We start from the raw sequence: 22,111 nt of genomic DNA, 5'->3' as shown, positions 1-22,111 counted from the left end.
CATGATTCGCATGCAGTTCAGATTCGCAGAGGGGGTTTTTGGGTCATTTAAGCACTCTGTGAATTAACAGCTGATATCAGCCAATGACAGTTTACCACGTTTGCAGCTGAAGTGACAGTCATCTCACTACAGAGGAATGCCCGATGAGACTTGGCTCAGGATGCACTTGATTTGTCTCCTCAGTGACACGGTGCATTCGGGAAAGGCGACTAGGGATGTACAAATCTACATATTTTGAAAATTTTGTTGGACTGTATAATTGGGCTGTTTTCAGGTTCACATGAACCTGATCGGACACATTTCTTGGGCAATGTACATAGGACACTTTCTTTTGTTCAAAAACAGTTATTCAACTAGAATACAACTGAATTTTGTGGTTTTGACATATTCTTCAAAGACTTTTTTAGCTTGACATGCCATTTTAAAAACACAATGCTTGTGTCAGGATACACAAAACCAGATGCGATGCAAGAGCAAAAGATCTGTCTGACTGTTTGTTTTTAATGGCTGTTGCTTTTAAAGGGGATATAGCTGAAGATGCAGCTTTTTCCAGAAGGTTTCACTAACAAGCTTTTTTATTGTTTTAAAAACCTCATAATGTTTAATCAAAATGTCATATCTTCTTCTACTTCCATTTCGCAGAAAACACATTCGATCACTCAGTTGTGTGCCCGAGACACTGTGGGCCTGATATATCTGTTACACAATATAAAGAGAATATAGCAAGATCTAAAGTAGGAGGAACATTTATGCTATCGTTATATAACACCACATCGTCCAGCCCTAAAACTGCTAAAAGGCATTGTAGACATAACAATATGACAGTCTATAAACCTGCTTTGAAACAATGTGTATTGTGAAAAGTGTTATACAAATAAATTTGACTTGAGCTAAAGCACATCATTCTGAAAGTATGCTAGATAAATCACACCTGCTAAAAATAACAATTCCAGTTCAGTTGCTGGACCAACTAGTGGACCACAGTGGCTCACAGTGTTATTCATTATCTGTGCTTCCATGATCAGAGTAGACAGAAAAGGCTCTCTGGTCAGGTTCTGATATTCAGGTTTGTCTTGTTTTTGTTCACAAAAAAAAAAAAAAAAAAAAATCCCATAGAAACAATGTTGAAGAGCTGTAGCCAAAATATTTCAAACAGAACAGTTTCAGACTCCTATCATTGTAATGAAACTCGGCCTCTGAACCAATTACAAAACAGTGGCGATGGTGTGTAGCCACTGAGGTAGCTAGTTACTGAGCTTGAAATGTGGTGGCCAGCCAATTGGAGCATAGTTCATTGCAGTGTTATTGATGTGATTAATAGGCCAAAGCAAGTGTTGGAAGTCTAACATGTTGCTCAGTATGAATAATTTATGGCCCTGGGCATGGCACTTCCCTTTGAAGTTCCTCTTTGAAGCCAACCCCAAAAAGAAACAAGTTAAATTTTCACAGGACTGAAATATTTATCTGTAATGACCCAAGCTCCTCACTCAGTCTTGGACTGAAAGTGGTGTTAAAGTGATTGAAACGATCAAAGGTTTTAGAAGATGAGATCTATAGAGACTGGAAAATAAAGCACACAGCTGTGTAGATCATCACCTCTCAGGTGATCGAAATGTCTGTAATTGGTTCATTTAATGCCTAAGGATTGAGGACTATGCTTTTTATTATTTATTTATTTTGGACATTGCACATTTGAGACAGATTCTCTCTGGTTAGACAACGCAAAACAACACAAAATCAGTCATAGTTTTTCCTAAAGAACTGCAAACTTCCCTCTGAATGTTTTTTTTTTTCCAGTTGCTGAATATTCCAAAATGAGAAATACTGTGAGACAAATGCATTTACATGCTTAAATAGTGAAGACGATTTTAAGTAGATCATTTTATTTGAAAATGTAGAACGTTTATTTTCTTTAATAGCATTTTTAATAACAGTGGACTGACACAAATTATAGCATAGCTCATTTAATAATATATCATGCAAATATGATAAATTTATCATTCGGCTCATTATTGGACAATGATTCAAATCAAGGTGTAGTGTGTACTAAATGTCGTACTAAAAGAAAAAATAATGCAAAACCAAAATAACAGACCAACATCAAATAAAAAAAAAAGATGCCATTCTGCTTAAAACTAGACTCTTCAGAAAGTGCTCAATTAATTTTTAAAGTTGAAGTCTAATCATCCATATTAATGAAACTGTTCATTATGGTTGCTCTGATGCCTTTAGCAGCTTAATTCTTTTTGGAGCTTCCTCATCAAAGTGCTACTTCAATGTCCACATTAATGGAGTTTCTAACGGAAGTTCGGGAAGATCACAGTGCTAAGTGCCCCCTTTTCATAGTGATGTCCAGGGTAGGAACTTTCATCTTTAGTTGAGTTATATGCTCAGGCCTTTCCATTAGAGCCAGAAAAAAACTTCCTACCCTTTTTCCACCCCTCTTATAGATTATATGAGCATGTGAGGTTGTGAAGTCAGATATGAATAGCATTTCTTTGCTTGTTTGTATAAAACAAATCAAACCAAGTTAAATTTTCATGAAAAATGCATTAAAAATATTTTCAAGACATTTAGGTGAAATTGAGAGTAATAAGCAAACATGTTTATTTTGTTATGAAATAATAATAAATAAATTTTATAAAATAAAAAAATGTATATTGATTTTTTTTCTTCCACTCTCTCTGGTGTCTCAGGGATTCTGTATAAGGGAAATGGTGAGAATGTCTTCCTCTCCCAGCTTCCTCCCATTATCAGCACCATAATGGGTAATGGCAGGCGCAGAAGCATCTCCTGTCCGAGCTGTAATGGGCAAGCGGAGGGAAACAAACTGCTGGCTCCTGTTGCTCTTGCATGGGGCATCGATGGCAGCCTGTACGTTGGCGACTTCAATTACATCAGACGCCTCTATCCGTCAGGCAATGTCACCAGTGTCATGGAGCTCAGGTGAGTGAGCACAACCGGATGTGTGATTTAGTAGCACAGCAGCATGGAAAGCTTGCAGATTACTTGAGACATTTTGTGACAAATAACATGATCCTGAGAGGCAGCGTCTAGAGATCATCCCTTTACAAAACATTTGATAGCATAACTATTTTAATTCACAAAACTTCATAGTACTCACTAAAAGGAAACTTTGCATAATAGTGGCAACAATTCTCACAGCAGGTGATTTGAAGCCCGACAGTAATTGTCATGAAAGTTATTGGTGAATGCTTTGAATTTGTAAGCAGTGCTTTGAATAGCTGTAGTGGTTTGAAAGGGGTTGAATTCAGAGATGTTTAGAGTGTTGTGCTTTACAGGTAAACTCTGTCAGAGACGTTGTTTGTATTACAGTAATTCACTTCCACTAACATTTTGAAGCTAATACACAAATTTAAAGTCCAACTACAAGACCGATTGGCAAATCGAACTTGCATATTGACTAGTCAGTTGGTATCCTTATTAGACACATCAACTCTTGTTCACCACATGTTTTTTTTTTAATACTCAGTATTTAAGAATAGACTAATAAAAGTAGATTTTTAGTTTTCGTTAACTGAAGCAACGCTGAAATAAAATATAAATATTAGATGGAAAACGTAAATAAAAATAAGAAATGTTGAAATAACAAGTGATTTTAAGTTAAAATACAAAACTTACTACAAGTAAGTTTTACAAAACTAAAACTGAAATAAAAATAAAGCTAAACAGAAATTATATATATATATATTTATATATATATATATATATATATAAAAGAACAGGGTAACACTTTTTTTTTAACCTTGTCCTTGATACATGTAGTTAATATGGTAATTACTATAAATTGTGCATAATTACATGCAACTAACCCTAAACCACACCCTAATCCTAACCGTATAGTAAGTAGAGGTAGTTAATTATTTTTACTCAGTACTTGTATAATGTATAATTACACTGTAGCATGGACACCTTAAAATAAAGTGTAACCAAAAATGGTAACATTTTACAATAAGGTTGTAATGATTATGTTTAGCTTTGGTTTAATTTTCACTGTGTTCTGTTCTTGTTTGCATGTTTTCAATTTGCTAGTTTGTCTCCATGGTTTTTGATTGAGTTTGCATGTGTTCCTGGTTACGTTAATTATCCTTGTATGTATTTAAGTCCTGATTTTCCCTAGTTCTGTGTCTGTGTTTATTAAAGACTATTTTTGTTGCTCATCTTTTTCATTGTGTGGTTTATGGACAAATATGACAAAGGTATCATTAGTTAACATAAGTTAATGCATTATCTAATCAGCAATATATTTGTTGTGGTGTTTATTAATCTTTGTTAACGTTAGTTAAAAATTATACAATTATTCATTGTTAGTTCATGGTAGCTCAGGTCCATTAAATAATATTAACATATACAACTTTTGATTTGAATAATGAATAAGTAAATGTAAAAATTAACATTAATTAAGATTAATAAACTGCTTTAGAAGTATTTTTCATTGTTAGTTCATGTTAGTTAATGTAGTTAACTAATGTCAACAAACGGAACCTTGTTGTAAAGTTACCATAAAAATGACAAAAGCACATTACAAAATTACTAAATCTTAAAAGTTAAATTAAAATGAAAATTGACAATAGCAAAAGATATATAAGCTCAAAATATTATAAACAATATTATTAATGTAAAAATATAATGAATACAAATAATGCACAATATTAATTAAATAAATACTATAATTATATATATAAATAATACTAAAATAACACTGTTAAAGATTCAATTTAAAGGTATCCTCAATTGGATTGTTGAGAATAAATACAGTGGTCACCACTGGGGTCCTGAACTAGATGGACAAGGGGGTGATGTGAAGTAAATAGAATAAATGTATAATATTTTATCCTAAATTTGTCTCACTATATTTTCTTACTATATCTTTCCCTTCTTTTTTCAAACTAACCAAAGAAATAAGGATTTCAGGCACAGGTAAGTTACATTACAGTAAAGCCACACAATGCTAATGTGTTTTGAGAGACGTGCATGTATTATGTACAAAATTTTTAGATGGGTAACTTTTTTTAGATCAAAATCCCAGAGGATGTCAAGGCACATTTTATGAGAGATGCACATCACCTTTTTCCGACTGCCAAAAAGATTTTCTCAAGCCATGCAAGAGGACTTTGGATTATGATGCAGTGGCCAACACTCGGGCCCTTTAGCTGAAAGAAGTACCACTATTTCACATTTTCACATTTGGATTTTACACAGGCCAGTGCCTTTGAGTGTGAATTGGTTTTCAAACAGTCCAAGACATTGATCGAATAGAGCGCGCTCAGTGTGCAAGAATAGCCTTAAAACAGCTTTTGATAAAACGTGAAAAGATTTGTCTGATCCCAGAGGAGAATGTCACTGAGCTCCAGACCGTCATCTACGAAGTCTCGACTCGACTGGTCATTTAACCACTAATGGCATGTCTGGAGGGGCCACACTACCTCATTCAGAAAGTAGCAGGCTGATTGGGAGGCAGAATTAATGAATGCAAATAAGCGTAGCATTCTGAAAAGCCATCAGTTGTTGACAGTCATTAAGATATGCATATCATCACCGCATCGCAGAGAACCTTTCCCCGCAAGGGAACGAGAATGATTGAAATGATCTGGCAGTCTTGAAGTCGTCATCACAGCCTCCGCAAATACGTTCCAGTCACATCACATTTACTTCCCTTTCACACATTCTTTTTTCTTCTTCCCATCTGTCAGAAACTCACACCCTTTTGATAGATGCGAAAAAACATGCTGCGATTCTTTCAACGTCTTTAATGATATTAATATTCTAATCAGTCTCTCATTTCATCTGCCATCTCCAATTGCAATGTCAGACCAATAATTTATGAGTTGCACTGCCTCAGCTTGACAGCAGACTAATGTCTTTGCTCATACTCCTACTGTTTATATGTCTCTCCCCAAGTAACAATCCCGCTCACCGCTACTACCTGACCACGGATCCGGTGACGGGTCGGCTGTATGTGTCCGACACCAACTCCAGGCGCATCTACAGCCCGCAGGCGCTTCTGGCCAGCTCAGAGCCTCAGCAGAACGTGGAGGTGGTGGCGGGAACAGGAGATCACTGTCTGCCTTTTGACGAAGCTCAGTGTGGAGATGGAGGTCCAGCCACCGAAGCTCTCCTCACGGGACCCAAAGGTATTTGTTAGAGGATCATTAAAACTGATCATCAAAAGAGCCATGCATTCTTTTCACGAAAGGAGTCAAATAGTATGGGTCCTTCAAACTGCTAAAGTGGTTGAGATGAATCTTCTGAGGCATACAACACGCTTTGATTGACATGAAAGATCATCCCAATGCTCTGTGAGCTTTTAACACTGTATTATGTACTGAGGTTTTTGATTGGCGCCTCAGCGAGGGAAATGGGAACTGACAGCCTCAGGATAAGTACTAAATTATTTGACTGAGCCAGACACAACAGATTGATGAAGCTGCTTTGAACGTTTTGTGACTTCACCGACATAAATTATAAAGTGTCACACTTGTCTGGAGAATATAGACAACCTATTTCATATAATCTCATCATGCAGAAAAAGAGATGTTTTCATTGTTTTTCAATAAAATGTCATTCACACATGAATGCATGTACGGAATGATGGATACATTAGGTATCATATTTCCTGTGTAGACGGGTACATAATGTGTTGAATTGATGGGATGTGTGCAGAGATCTACATTCTAGCTGTTATAACGATAAAAAAGTCAGAAGCATTGATGCATACATGCATTTTCCTCGGTTGGGACCGAGATTTCTGCCATAACGTCAGTTCACTTCACTGTGTTTTCGTCAGGCACAAGCTCTCCATGCTACCACTCAGCTAGGCACGCATTTACCAAGTGGCAGTTACTATAGCAACCCACACTTTCATAATTTGGGTTTTAAAAGTGGGTTTGATGCTTTCCCACTCCATGCTTTTTTGTCAGATACCTTGAGCAGACTTACAGACTGACTGAGACGGAGTGAGGGAGAGTGAGCACGGGCAAAAATGCTAGAGGGAGGGAGGGAGGGAGGGATGTTCTAATACATCCTATTCCACTTTCTCCTTAAGAAATAATTCAGCAGTGGGAGGCAAGATGTGAATAATTGAGGGCGATGCTTTCTGCAGTGACCTGAATAATGGGAAGCCAAACACGACACATGTACCCGCTGCCTGGATCAGGCAAGCAAAGAGCACAGCTGTGTGACCTGCACATTTCGTTCCATCCTCTTTTCTCTCCAGGGATTGCCGTTGACAAGAACGGACTGATCTACTTTGTGGATGGGACCGTGATACGGAAGGTGGATCCGAACGGCATCATTTCCACCCTGCTGGGGTCCAATGACCTTGCCTCTGCTCGACCTCTGAGCTGCGACTCAGTTATGGACATCCATCAGGTGAAAAGTGAAAAATGCTTAAATCGACACACTAAAGCCATTTATCTGACCCATTGAGTGACCTAAATCAGTTTTGGTCTTGGTTAACTTGTTTGTTTTTCATACTGTGGATTTAGGAAGCAATGAAGTGATTAGCTGTTATGGGTTTTTTTTTATTATACAAATACTGATGCTGAGATCTACAGTAAGAAAAAAAAAAAGAAGGCCAATTGCCGATATAATACTCATATACACATAACACTATGACAAAGATATACACAAAATTTGTTTAAAGAGAAACATTACAATAAAATAAACTTTCTTTAAATTTATTATTCTAGGTTAATACGCTTATTTTTTAACACTATACATTAATATCATGAACAATGAATGAGAATTAAAAATGAAATAATAAAAAATTGTTTATTATTATATGTTAATATTGAATTAGAAATATATATATATATTTTTTGATATTTCATTCATTTTAAAGTTAAATTAAACTATTAAAAATAATTTAATGTATTATTCTGGGTTGATATTCATTTATAAATATACTATTGTTTCTAGTTCATGTTTGTTCAAATAAAAGATTAAATTAAAAAATATGTCATTATTTAAGGTTAATATTAATTTATAAGTATACTATTGTTTATAGTTAATTCATGTTCAAATTAAACATTAAATTAAAATAATTTATTTTATTATTCTAAGTTAATATTAATTCATAAATATACTAGTTCATTCATGTTTGTTCATAATACATTAACTAATGTTTATAAAAGTTGAAATGTTAATGTATTAAAATAACATTATGTAGAAAATACCATTAATCTAGATTCATAAATGCAGCGTTGTTCATTGTTGTTTCTCATTATCTATTTCATTAATGTTAACATATACAACTTTACTGAAGATTGTTAACAAATTATCTATTGAAAGTTCGGTAACACTTTATTTTAGGGTCTTTTAACTAGTTGCTTATTAGCTTGTATATTACTAGAATATTGGATATTTATTAGTACTTATTAAGCACATATTAATGCCTTATTCTGCATGACCTTATTCACATTCTTAATCCTACCCAATACCTAAACTTAACAACTACCTTACTAACTATTAATGAGCAGTAAATTAGGAGTTTATTGAGGGAAAAGTCGTAGTTAATAGTTTATATGTGTTCCCTATACTAAAGTGTTACTGAAAGTCCTGTTAGTAGATTTGCATCTGACATGGGAAAATACCATATTTGTTAATCAGCCAAGCGAGTAGGATTAAATATCTAATTTTTTACTGTCTGTCTATCATAAAATGGAGGGAATACATTTTGCCTTAGTGGAGTTATATAAAGTATAATATCTACACATCTTGAACAAAGCATTTTCCTCATTCATTTGCCTTTAGGTGTCTTTAGAATGGCCGACAGATCTGGCTGTTAGCCCGATGGATAACTCATTGTTTGTGCTGGATGGCAGCGTGGTTTTGCGGATCACTAAGGAGGGGCAGGTCAGCGTGGCAGCAGGCAGACCCCTCCATTGCCCCATGCCTTCTACAGACATCTTGGTGACAGAAACACAGCGAGCCACACATACCCATCTGGAATCCCCAAGCGCCATTGCTGTCTCCTTCAGTGGAGTGTTGCACATCGCGGAGACAGACGAGAGGAAGATGAGCCGCATACGTAGCGTAGCAGCAGATGGCGAGATCACTCACCTGGCGGGGGCGCCTTCAGACTGTGACTGCAAGACCGACGTCAACTGTGATTGTTACCTTACAGGTGACGGCTTCGCTAAAGACGCTCGGCTGAATGGGCCGTCTTCTCTCGTGGCAGCCCCGGATGGAACCCTGTACGTAGCCGACCTGGGAAACATTCGAATTCGCGTCATTGGAAAAAACAAGCCTGCACTTAACAGCATGGGCCTGTATGAAGTGGCATCGTCTGCAGAGCAGGAAGTGTACATGTTTGACAGTAATGGAACGCACCAGCATACGGCCAACTTGATCACTGGAGACTTCAAATATAACTTCAGTTATAGCAATGAGGGAGATCTGACCTCAGTGGCCGACCGTCATGGGAACACGCTACGGATTCGCAGGGACGCCAGCCGCCTTCCTGTCCGCATCGTTGCACCCGACAACCAGGTTATTTGGCTAACTGTAGGCTCGAGTGGTGGGCTGAAGACCCTTGGCACACAGGGGCGTGAACAGGTGCTGCTAACTTACCATGGCAACAGTGGTCTCCTGGCAACCAAGAGCACTGCCAATGGATGGACAACATTCTATGAGTAAGAATGTATAAGCGTTTCTTCTTGATGCTCTTGCTTGCAGGGCAAACATCTCTATAAGTGTTGCTCAACTTTATGGTCAGCGATTTGAACAAGTATTAAGCATCGGCCTGTAACTCAACCAGCAACCTTAGAAATTACTTTTATAATTAATCAAACTTTTTCCTGGTGAATATTAAATGGGAAAAATCCAAGACTTACATTTGAAAGAGTACCTAAACCAGGGATTTAGGAGGGCCACTGTCCTGCAGAGTTTAGCTCCAACCCAAATCAAACACACCTGAACAAGCTAATCAAGGTCTTCAGGATAACTAGAAAGCTACAGGCAGGTGAGTTTTTATCAGGGTTAGAGCTAAACTCTGCAGGACAGTGGCCCTCCAGGACCGAAGTTGCCCATTCCTGACCTAAACCATTTCTAGGGACCACTATCCAACTTATACCACAGCTATTTCCCATGAATCTGCAAGACTTCTGATTTAATAGCTGCTATAAGTAAACAAGTACAAGAATAATAAAGTTCAGTAAACCATAAAAATATTTGCACTACAAATCAGTGTGTTTATGATAATGAATTAAAATAATATGATAACAAATACCAGTTTGCAACATTAAACAGCATAACTGAATGGCTATATAACTGTATAATTAAAATGCCTTTTAAACTTCACTTCAATTTCTGAACTTGAATTGAGGTAACAGTTATCAAATTAAATATAATGAACTAAAATTAAAATAGAATGAAATGAAAAAAATGACAAATGCTATATTTGTGTAATATTAAAAAGAACAGTTCATCAAGACAAACTTTAAGTGTTGGATTGACAAAACTGTGCATGAAAGTTTAAAAGAGTTTAAAAAATATATATTATTAGAAGTTTAAAGGTTATCTTGGCATTAGGACAATGCAAAAAAAAAAAAAAAAGTATTTTCTAAAACCCTCTCAGATAAACCAGTACTTATTCAAATGGATTACATTAAAGGGTTAGTTCACCCGAAAATGAAAATTATCCCATAATTTACTCACCCTTAAGCCATCATAGGTGTACATAACTTTCTTCTTTCAGCCAAACACAATCTGCTATATTAAAACATATCCTTGCTCTTCCAAGCTTTATAATGGGGAGTGCATGGTACCACTTTTTTTTAAGCCTAAAAAAGTGTATCCATCCATCCATCATAAAAGTAATACATACGACTCCAGGGGGTTAATAAAGGCCTTCTGAAGTGAAGCGATGCTGTTTTGTAATATCCATAATTATAACTTTATAAACTGTAATCACTAGCTTCCATTAACGTCCATCCGCATGTTCATGAGAGACTCCGGCATATTACGTAGGATGTAGGAGTAGCGTAAGCTTTGACACCTCTCGTGGATGGATGCACGGATGCACCTTTTTGGGTTCAAAAAATGGCACCATTCACTCCCATTATAAAGCTTGAAAGAGCCAGGATATTTTTTAATATAATTCAGATTGTGTTTGGCTGAAAGAAGAAAGTCATATACACCCAGGATGGCTTGAGGGTGAGTAAATTATGGGAATTTTTTCATTTTTGGGTGAACTAACCCTTAATATCACTCTCTATTTCAGCTATGACACAGAGGGACGACTGACCAATGTAACCTTTCCTACTGGAGTGGTGACCAGTCTGGCCTATGACATGGATACTGTTTCTACAGTAGAAAGAGAAAGTTTTGAACGAGATGAAGCTGCAACCATAACGACAAACCAGTCAGCGATTCAGAACGTCCTCACATTACACCAAGGTAACCCTTTTGTAAACAGACAAATCAAATAGATACACTTGCATTCTCATTCTCTTGCATTTAAAAATATTCTAGCCTTTCTGCTAATTTATGTTGACTTCTTTATTTTGCAGATCAGCTGAAGAACAACTATGTCATTGGTTACGACCACTCCTTATGGATTCTGTATGCCAATGGAATGAACACTCACTACCAGACCGAGCCACATATTCTGGCTGGTGCATCTTCCCCTACACTGGCACGGAGAAATATGACCCTACCTGATGACAGCGGCCAAAACTTGGTGGAGTGGCGCTTTCGTAAAGAGCAGACGAGGACTAAGGTCACAGTATTTGGACGCAAATTACGAGTATGTACCGAAGTCTAATTACAGATGAGAAAGAAATAGGTTTAAAAAAAAGCCTAAGAATCTAATTTCATTGAAAATAACCACAAGACAATTTCATTCTTAAATCTATTAGCCTTATTTAAACACCAAGCATTTGACATCTGTCTTGAGGTTCTACTTTGACATAATAGTCAAAAATCATGCAAGATTTCTTGCTATATTTTTATTTAGATGTGAATTCTTGCAATTTAAATAAATTTGACATTAAGATGGCACCCGGCTGATCTAAGAGTACAAAAATGACACTTTTACAGTGGCAAAACAATTCTATTCTGAAATCGATGTTGACTACATTGGAAGATGATTTAATAGTTTGAAAGTGACACTGAGTCACTTAGTTTTATAAAGTTAAACTATTAATCATGAGACTCATCTTCACACAAAGATTCAAGTCAAACTTTCTAATGGAAACTAAGGCAACTGACATAAAAAAAAAAAATCTGCCAATTTTCTAGTAAATTTTCTGCCATTTTACTGTTGCCATACCAATTTTGTGTCTCTTCTCTGCCTGCACTTCAAGGTAAATGGACGGAACATTTTGTCTGTTGATTATGACCGAGCCCTGAGGATTGAAAAGATCTATGATGATCACCGTAAATTTCTTTTGAAGATTGGTTATGACACAGCAGGTCAGCCCACTCTCTGGATGCCAAGTAGCAAGCTGCTTCCTGTCAACCTCACTCGCAATAGCAATGGGCAGTTGAGTGCCATACACTGGGGCTCTGTCTCAGAGAGGGTAGAGTATGATGGACAAGGCCGTCTGCTTTCCAGGACATTCCCTGATGGGAAGACTTGGAGCTACACGTATCTGGAGAAGGTAATGGCCAGCGGAAATTGCTTTTAGTGATATATGTAATATACAGTATACATCAAGAGTTTCTGTCAGTTGACTCTGTCACGTGTACACTGCTTACCACCATATACAGTACACACACACATACTGCTCTTCAAAAGTTTTGGGGTGTTTTTTTATGTTTTTGAAAGAAGTCCCTTATGCTCACCAAGACTGCATTTTTTTCTATATCAAAAATACAGTAAAAACAGTAATATTTTAAAATATTATTACAATTTAAAATGTATTGAAATTTATTGAAATTTATTTTCTTTAGTTTTTTCCAATATGTTTATTATCATTGCCTTGTTTTATAACATCACATCAAAGAAGAATACAATAACAAAATAAACTTGTTTTGGAAACCAAAACATTACACAACACATCCCATACATATTCACTCAGCTTGCATTGAAATAAATAAATAAATAACATTGTTTACTATTTCTTTTCAAGTATAGCCTACATTTCCAGTTTTCATAATGTTCATATATGGTTCCCATAGCTGAACAAAGTCTTTCTGCTTGCCCTTAGCAAGCAGAAAGTCATCTTTCCAGCCCAATGCAGTCTGATATCTCCCTTACCCACATTTTCAAAGATAAGAGCATCCATACTCTTGTAACATAATGTTGTGGATTTTCCTGGATTGAAGACATCTAAAGTCCAGAAGTTTAGTTTGTTTCAGTGTTTTTATAAAGTCCATCGGATAAATTCCAAGAACACAGAGTTAAACATTCAAATTGTTAAACATATCTGACAGACATTTTATCACCTCCTTCCAGAAGTTTGGGATTTTTGGACATTCCTAAATATATATATATATATATATATATATATATATATATAGATATAGATATAGATATATATATATAGATAGATAGATAGATAGATAATATAGTGTACCTTTCTTGTCCAAGCATGTAGTCTTGTATATCTATTTTCCAAGCATTTAATTTACCTTCTAATTTCAACATGGATTTTTTTTCTGGGATGGCAAAGCAACCATTACTCCACTCTCTAGTGTCACATGATCCTTCAGAAATCTTTTAATATGCTGATTTGGTGCTCAGAAACATTTATTAACATCAATGTTTGATACAGTTGTGCTGCTTTTTTTGTGGAAATAGTGATACTTTTTTCAGGATTCTTTGAATAGAAAGTTCAAAAGAACAGCGTTTATTTGAAATAGAAATATTTTGTAACAAATATATTTACTGTCACTTTTTATTTTTTATGCATTCTTGCTGAATAAAAGTATTCATGTCTTTAAAAATAAATAAATAAATAAATAAATTTGAACAGTATATACTGAAAAATAAAGGGGTTTACACACCCTACACTTGATTTTTTGTCTTCCGTGGGGAAAAGAAAAAAAAAATGGAGAGATGTTGTTGCTAGAAAACAAGATATATATGATGAGTCACAAGACATGCTAGAACCTTTTTGTCTCTTAAATTTTATTTTTTTATTTTATTTTATTTTATTTTATTTGGAAGTTGGTCAGCATCTTAATTGTATGGAAAAGAACAGCTTGGATATTTAGCAAAATGTAATTTTGTTTTCCACAAAAAGGAACAAAAAAAAACAAAAAAACATGGATATCAATTGAAATGAAGGCCAGTAAATGTTGAAGAATTTTAATTTTTGGATGAACTATCCCTTTTAAGTCGCATAAAGTCTTGGATCCTAGTAAGATCCAACAAGTGTGAAGATTAAACTAGTTCTTTTTCATTCATCTTGATTTATGCAAGGTATGTTTTTCTCTCGTTCTAGTCAACGGTCCTGATACTGGCGAGTCAGCGGCAGTACGTCTTTGAATATGACCCACAGGGAGGCCTTTCTGCGGTCACTATGCCCAGTGTGGCACGCTATGCTATGGAGACCATACGCTCTGTGTCTTACTACCGCAACCTTTACCATATGCCTGAGAGTAATGCTTCTGTCGCCGTGGATTACAGTGAGGACGGGAGGCTCCTGAGAGTGGTGCAGCTGGGCACGGGGCGTAGAGTCCTTTACCGGTATCGCTGGCACAACAAACTCTCGGAAGTTCTGTACGACAGCACTCGTGTCAGCTTCACCTACGATGAGACGGCAGGTGTGCTGAAGACAGTCAATCTGCAGAGTGAGGGTTTTATATGCACCATTAGATACAGGCAGCTCGGCCCACTGGTAGACCGGCAGATCTACCGCTTCAGCGAGGACGGGATGGTAAACGCTCGCTTCGACTATGCTTACGACAGTAGTCTGCGTGTAACAAGCGTTCAGGGGGTTATCAATGAGACCCCGCTGCCCATTGACCTCTATCAGTATGATGACATCTCAGGGAAGGTGGAGCAGTTCGGCAAGTTTGGTGTCATCTATTACGACATCAACCAGATCATCTCCACCTCTGTCATGACTTACACCAAACACTTTGATGGGCACGGTCGGGTCCGAGAAATTCAGTATGAACTCTTTCGTTCTCTGCTCTTCTGGATCACAGTCCAGTATGACGATATGGGCCGAGTCACCAAGCGGGAGATCAAGATTGGCCCGTTCGCCAATGCCACCAAGTATAGCTATGAATATGACGTGGACGGGCAGCTGCAGACCGTCTACCTCAATGAGAAAATGACATGGCGCTACAGCTATGACTTAAACGGTAACATACACCTACTGAGTCCAGCAAACAGTGCACGAATCATGCCTCTACGATATGACCTACGAGACCGTTTAACTCGTCTTGGGGACCTGCAGTACGAGTTGGACGAAGATGGGTATCTCCGCCAGAGAGGTCCTGAGATCTTCCAATACAACTCCAACGGCCACCTAGAACGTGTCTACAGTAAATCCACCGGGTGGTCCGTCCAGTACCGATACGATGGTTTGGGAAGAAGAGTGTCCACAAAGTCCAGCATGGGACAACATCTGCAGTTCTTCTATGCTGATCTGAGCTACCCTAGCAGGATAACACATGTCTACAACCATTCAAGCTCACAGATTACCTCTTTATACTATGACCTGCAAGGACACTTGTTTGCAATGGAGATCAGCAGTGGAGCAGAGTTCTACATAGCCTGTGATAACATAGGATCACCACTGGCTGTCTTTGGCAGTGATGGCATCCTCCTCAAGCAAGTTCATTATACGGCCTATGGTGAGGTCTACTCAGACTCCAATCCTGACATCCAGCTGGTGATTGGGTTTCATGGAGGACTTTATGACCCTCTAACAAAACTGCTTCATTTTGGAGTGCGGGATTATGACATCATGTCGGGTCGCTGGACCTCACCTGACTTCATGCTGTGGGAGAAAATCAGCAAGAACCCAGGACCTTTCAATCTCTACATGTTCCGAAACAACAACCCAATAAGTAAAGTGCAGAAAGTTAGAGACTACTTAACAGGTAGGGCACGGATTCACTGCATCTACAGTATCTGCATCTTAAAATAACTTCTGCAAGTAATATATCTGCTATATATTGCACATTTCCCCCCATTGCAAATTATGACTAGATTTTAAATTTATTCATTGATATTTTCTACAGATGTAAACAGCTGGCTGGTCACATTTGGGTTCCATCTCCATAATAGTATCCCTGGTTTCCCCATCCCCATTTCTGAGATGACACAAGCCTCATACGAACTGGCCAAAAGTCAAGTGTGGGATGACCTGACAGTAAGTTTATTTTAGATGGATAACTTCACATAATAGTTTTGTTATTTTTATTATATTTAGGGCTGTCAAGCGATTAAAATTTTTTATTTAATTAATTACACGATTTGGCAATTAATTCATCTCAAATTAATCGCACATCAAATTTGGCTGAGAAAGATCGTTTAAAGTCATTATTGTGTCTCATTATTAAATGAGAAAAGCATCAAATAGACATTACAAAAAGTACTTTTAGAAAGAAATATTATATTTGATTCAACATAGAATTTATTACACACTTATTACACATTTATTACAACTTTTAGGCTATGAGACCATGAGGGTAAATGATGACAGAATTTTCATTTTTGAGTAAACTATACAGCACTTTTAATGTTGTTGTTTTTTTTTTAAATTAATTTGGAATATGACTTTTTTTTTTATGAAATAATACTCTAAAAAATAAACTAAAACTGCCAAGTAGGTGGTGGTAAATGTCTAAATGAGCAAGTCAGTCTTTCATTTATTCGATTTGTTCAGACAGCTGATTCATTCAGGAATGAAGTAAATGACTCTCTTTATGAATGGGCCATTGAATCGTTGGTTCCCCCAATTCATTTTTTGTACCATTATATATTCAAATAATGGTGAATTTATATAATTAATAATATTTTATGAATATTTTAGAATAATAAAATCAATAAAAGCTATGTTTTTTCACATTTTTTTATTCCAAAAAGAAATGTTCTTAAAATAAATCTACATTTTTTTAACTAACTAATCGCCCTTTTTTTAGATCTTGGAGAATCTCTTTGAAAAAACAATTCTTGGAATGGAACTCTAGTTACTATAGCTACATGTTTCTGTAAATTGTTTATCATCTTCTTTTGTAGGTCAGCTTTGCAGTCCAGCAGCACGTCATTCGACAAGCTGAAGCATTTTTAACATTTGGGGATCTGCCACAGGTCGAGTTCGGCCATAGCCAAAGGGCTGATAAACCCTGGCTGTGGTTTGCCTCAAGCGATTCATTGATAGGTCGTGGGATCATGCTGGCCCTTTACAAGGGCATCGTGATAACTCGTGCACTAAGCCTGGCTAATGAGGATTGCGTCAAGGTAGCCAACATCCTCAATGGCGCCCTTTACTTGAAAGACTTGCACTTTATTGTGGATGGCAGAGACACGCACTTCTTTGTTAAAATGAATTCTCCTGAAGCAGACCTGGCAGCGCTGCGGCTTACTAGCGGACGAAAAGAACTTGAGAATGCAGTGAATGTAACGGTGTCACAGTCCACAGCTGTGCTAGGTGGCCGCACCCGGCGCTTCGCAGATGTAGAGTTTCAGCGAGGTGCTCTCACCTTGCACGTGCGCTACGGGGCATCCCTGGATGAGGAACGAGTGCGTGTTTTAGAGATGGCCCGACAGAGGGCCCTCACCATCACATGGGCACGTGAGCAGCAGCGGGTACGAAACGGAGAGGAAGGATCCCGACTATGGACCGAGGGAGAGAAGAGGCAGCTTCTCAGCACCGGACGGGTGCAAGGCTACGACGGATACTACGTGCTGTCAGTAGAGCAGTATCCTGAGCTAGCCGACAGTGTCAACAACATTCAGTTCCTCAGACAAAATGAGATTGGCAAAAGGTAGTGAACTTAGCCACAACCACTCTGTGCAATTTGTAATCGAAGAATAAGTTAAGCGGACACATTTATTACATTCTCTCTACTACTCCTAGTCTAATAAGAAGAGTACATCCTAGGGGGGAAAAACAGCATTAAAACAACGCTGTGCGTTGTGAATCATTGTGCTTTCTCAAAACCTATTAAAGGCCTTAACAAGGTTACAGTTGTGGAGCACAATGAAATTATGAACTTAACAGCATCAAGAAACAGGCCAGATTCATAGAGTTGTTGATATCTTTATTTAACTATTTATTAATTATTCATTTTTACAGGCACTATTCAAATATATCGCTAAAGAGAAAAGCAACATACCTTTTGGAAAATGAAAATGTTTACATATGCATATCACTGTACCACTGCAAAAATACCACATTTGATGTCAGGTGGTTTATTGTAGCCAGCTATACACTGTAATATTTTTATATTTATTCAGATTTGTCTCTCTTCAATGTACATTTCATGAATATCATAATGGGAAAAAAATGCTTTTGTTGGCAGTCATGTCATTTGCAATGAAAACTCCTAATTTTTGTTATTTTTTATTTATGTCTGGTTCTACTTTGTTACAAAAACATTGTTTTATAAATGACATTTGACAGTTTGATTTGCAGTCATTTTACGTCATACATTAAATGAATAAACTGTACATATAATGAATAAAATGGCAGCACAGCACAGAAAATATGTAAATGTCTGTATTTATGTAAATGAGTGTTTACCTGCATATTTTTAAAATTAAAAGCAATTATTTGCTCATTTGGTTACAGGTCCCAAGGGAAATATTTATGAAAATTGTTTGTACTTAAAAGAAAATAAATGATAAAATTACTTATTTTTGACAGTTTTTTATTTCTTTGAGCACATATCAAATTAAAATCAGGTTTATCAAGAGCATGATACACTTTGGCCTAGTTTCATGGACAAATAAACCTTGGCAAAACAATAATGACTAAACTTTGTAAAAAAATAAATAAATAAACTGTCCACTAGCTAAACTAAATTGCAGTTTACTGCTGAACTAATTGCGCTGTGGCACTCTGAAGTTAGACATGAGAGGTAATGTGAATTCACTTTAATCAAAAGCAAGACTGTATGAGTCATGAGTAAAACTCACTTTCATCTGCTTTGGCAATTGTGGGTAGACTAATGGTAATCCCTAAATATTAACTTAAATTTATAATTGCTTTCTGTGTAAAATCTGATTAATGAGTGATCAAAGGCAGAAGAGACGGGACCACAGAGCATGAAAATTTGCTTGCCAAGTCATTGAAACCTGTACATCCTCTATCATGTGATTTCTACAATAACCTTCTGGCACAGACTGTTTAAAAATGGTTTGGTTCATCATAAAACGTATCTATATATGATGTGTTAATTGCAGTGTTTAACTAAATCTGCTAAATCTGAGATCATAAAAAAAAAGATGTTTTCTCATTCAGGTGTCTAGGATGCACAGGGAAACATGAAACACAATCCATCTAATGAGTGATGATCACAACACTGACATTACAGTGTCCTCTTGCAGATATCATTTTTAAAGTTAACATATTCCTTGGTCAGCTGCAAATGTTCATGATTTATTCAAGCACTCAGACTAATAATGATGATCAGGCAAAGTGGAAACGTCTGGATGTGCAGACAGCAACAGAGTTTATTCAGGCAGGAAAGAAGTGATATAATTTGATTCAGAATCAACTAATTATAAATGTATATAATGTAAATATATGGTTATTAAGCACACTCAATAATAAAGAAAAAAACAAAACAAAAAAACCCTACTTTTCAATTTCAGCTTTTAAAAAGCAAGCAGACGTATGATCTTTGAACCTGTAAAAAGACTAGCTCTGCTTGTCTAAAGAGAAATCTAGTGCTAACCTTCATTTCTTTTCACACTTTCACATTGAAAAATCCAACAATAAGTGCACTTCATTACATGAATGATACACTTTTTTAACTGAAAAAGTCATTCAGTCTTGTTTCATTCAAACAAATGGCGAAAATGTGCTCAGAAAAATTCAGTGTTAAATGGATTTGTTTGTGTTGTTGGTAGACCCATAGATGACAGCGAATATTCAGAAGTAATGAATGCCGCAAGTTCAGTCAGAATCTAGTTTTCCAGAGGGCCATGTAATAACTTAAAATGAACTACTACATTTATTAATAAACCATATAAATCATATTAAAGAGCCTTTAAAGGCTACAATATGTAATTTTTCGCCACTAGAGGTCGCCTATTCAAAACAAAGGCGTAGCAGAGTTTGAAACGCAGATTCTTGGGAGATGTCGTCTTCACCTCACAGTCAGTGGAAAAGAATCGGCACGGGACTCGGGCAGAAATCATATTCATGGATGAGATTGTTAATGTTACTGTTGTATGAAAGTATGAAGCAGAGCGAGTGCTGTTGGAGCTGAACGAGGCCGCTGGAGCGATTGCTAATGAGAGACCAACGCGACACACGCCTCGCGAGCAGTGGAGCTCTTATTATGCCGCAGTCGATGCTTTCGTTTCTTCCGGTCAAGCGTATGAGGTAACACAACGCTGTTTATCATATTAGATATATTTGATTTGTGTTGAAAATTATGTTATAACGGTACGTGCTGTGAAACACTTGAGGACTTAAATACGTATATATTTGTATTTATACTTACATACTTGCTACACACACTGCAGTAAGCTAGATCGATTTTAGAATAATAAATGCTGGATGGCTTGTGTTGATAAATGGCATGAAATTAATTTTAAAACGTATTGTATGATGGAGAAAATGCTGTATTAGCTACTTGACAAAACAGTTTTTCTCTGAGGCATGGTAAAAGCACGGTACTCTTGAAAAATCAAGAAAACTAGATATAAACAATAAGACTAAACATGTTGAGCTATATAACAATAATTCATTTCCTGTCTATATACGTAACCAAACAGTTGTTCCCTTGTCTAATAAAACATGTAACATATTAAAACGTCTTTGGTGTTTCCATGGTTTCTACAAAATAAAACCGGAAACCGAGGATAGCGCAGATATGACGCCATTGACAGGCGACTCCCGGACACGTCCCGTATCCTTGGTTAAAATCGCGATTTTCTCACGATTTACAAATAGTTGGAAACATTTGGGATATTTTAAGTACTCAACTGAACAAATTATAGAACACTGGCTCAGTGGTTTTTGAATATTTTATGGCAAAAATTTTACATATTGTACCTTTAATGCCTACATAGCCTAATCAGCGTTCAAACGCATGCATAAAGCTTGCCACAGCGCACCGGCAGAAGTAATGTTTATGAATGTGTTGGGGAAAAACTGATAAACTTGTGTTTTCTGTATCTTCTGCTGCAGTGACGATGCTGACTCATCATCTCCGCAGTAGGATGCGCCTATATGCACGTTTCATACGGATTACATAACCTAAAAATATTACAAACAATATTTATTTTTAAGTAGGTATCTGAACCCTATTCATGACTGTGAACAACTATAAATATTAACACAGCAGGAACTTTATCAATTCTATAGCAAGAGGGTAAAGTGGAACATGAGATTACATAACACGGCTGTACTTTTTTTTAAAGTGAGGCGTTACGTAAAGCCTCTTTTTGAGCTGGAGCTTTCTGCGGGTCCCACGATGGCAAAATATATTCTACTGAAAAGCTAGAGAGACACGTAGCAAACCCCATTCTCAAATGAATTAATTGAAGCTGGGATGAAGGCCTATTTAATGGAAAGCATAATGGCATAAATTATTATAACCATTGTGGATTTTTAAATATATATTTAAAAGAAACAATGGACTTCCTTTAGGAAATTGCCATCATATTTACTAAGCATGAGTGAGCAAGGCAAGGTCTGATGATGCCACCAACACAACTGTGTTGTTTTAGTGCAGTGCATGCTAATGATATGCAAATGCACTGAGGAAAAACCTTCCCTGGATCACCCGTATTATCCATGGTCTCCGTTTTTTGGTTTAATCCACGATGCACCATGCTGTTCAGCCCCGGCTCCTGATTAACACTGCCCTCAAACACTACGTTTATGCACAATTAAGTCCCAGCAAACATACTTCCTAATGGGTTGATTCATTTTACTTGGTCTGAGACATTTTAGCTCATTCCCACCCAGTTTTATTGAATCCCTAAAATAAAACCGGTTTATGA

At 36.8% G+C, this 22,111-nt stretch overlaps 1 protein-coding gene across 6 annotated transcripts in view; it reads left to right on the top strand.

Annotated features, from left to right (window-relative positions):
• Positions 1–18,784, top strand: part of si:dkey-237h12.3 (teneurin-3) — a 117,077-nt gene extending 98,293 nt beyond the window's left edge. For all 6 annotated transcript variants that reach the window (XM_051918323.1, XM_051918327.1, XM_051918326.1 and 3 more), the window contains 11 exons: positions 2,697–2,946; positions 4,921–4,941; positions 5,923–6,155; positions 7,238–7,392; positions 8,776–9,656; positions 11,246–11,421; positions 11,535–11,770; positions 12,330–12,626; positions 14,415–16,026; positions 16,168–16,298; positions 17,168–18,784. In XM_051918323.1, the coding sequence (XP_051774283.1) occupies positions 2,697–2,946; positions 4,921–4,941; positions 5,923–6,155; positions 7,238–7,392; positions 8,776–9,656; positions 11,246–11,421; positions 11,535–11,770; positions 12,330–12,626; positions 14,415–16,026; positions 16,168–16,298; positions 17,168–17,920 (4,745 nt within the window). In that variant the 3' untranslated portion in view covers positions 17,921–18,784. The remainder of the gene's footprint in view (positions 1–2,696; positions 2,947–4,920; positions 4,942–5,922; positions 6,156–7,237; positions 7,393–8,775; positions 9,657–11,245; positions 11,422–11,534; positions 11,771–12,329; positions 12,627–14,414; positions 16,027–16,167; positions 16,299–17,167) is intronic.
• The last annotated feature ends 3,327 nt before the right edge of the window (positions 18,785–22,111 follow it).

The sequence above is a fragment of the Ctenopharyngodon idella genome, chromosome 14 (genome assembly GCF_019924925.1).
Source record: "Ctenopharyngodon idella isolate HZGC_01 chromosome 14, HZGC01, whole genome shotgun sequence".
NCBI classification, from domain to species: domain Eukaryota; kingdom Metazoa; phylum Chordata; class Actinopteri; order Cypriniformes; family Xenocyprididae; genus Ctenopharyngodon; species Ctenopharyngodon idella.
Note: the sequence above shows the minus strand (reverse complement) of the source record. Positions and strands in the feature narration are given on the sequence as shown.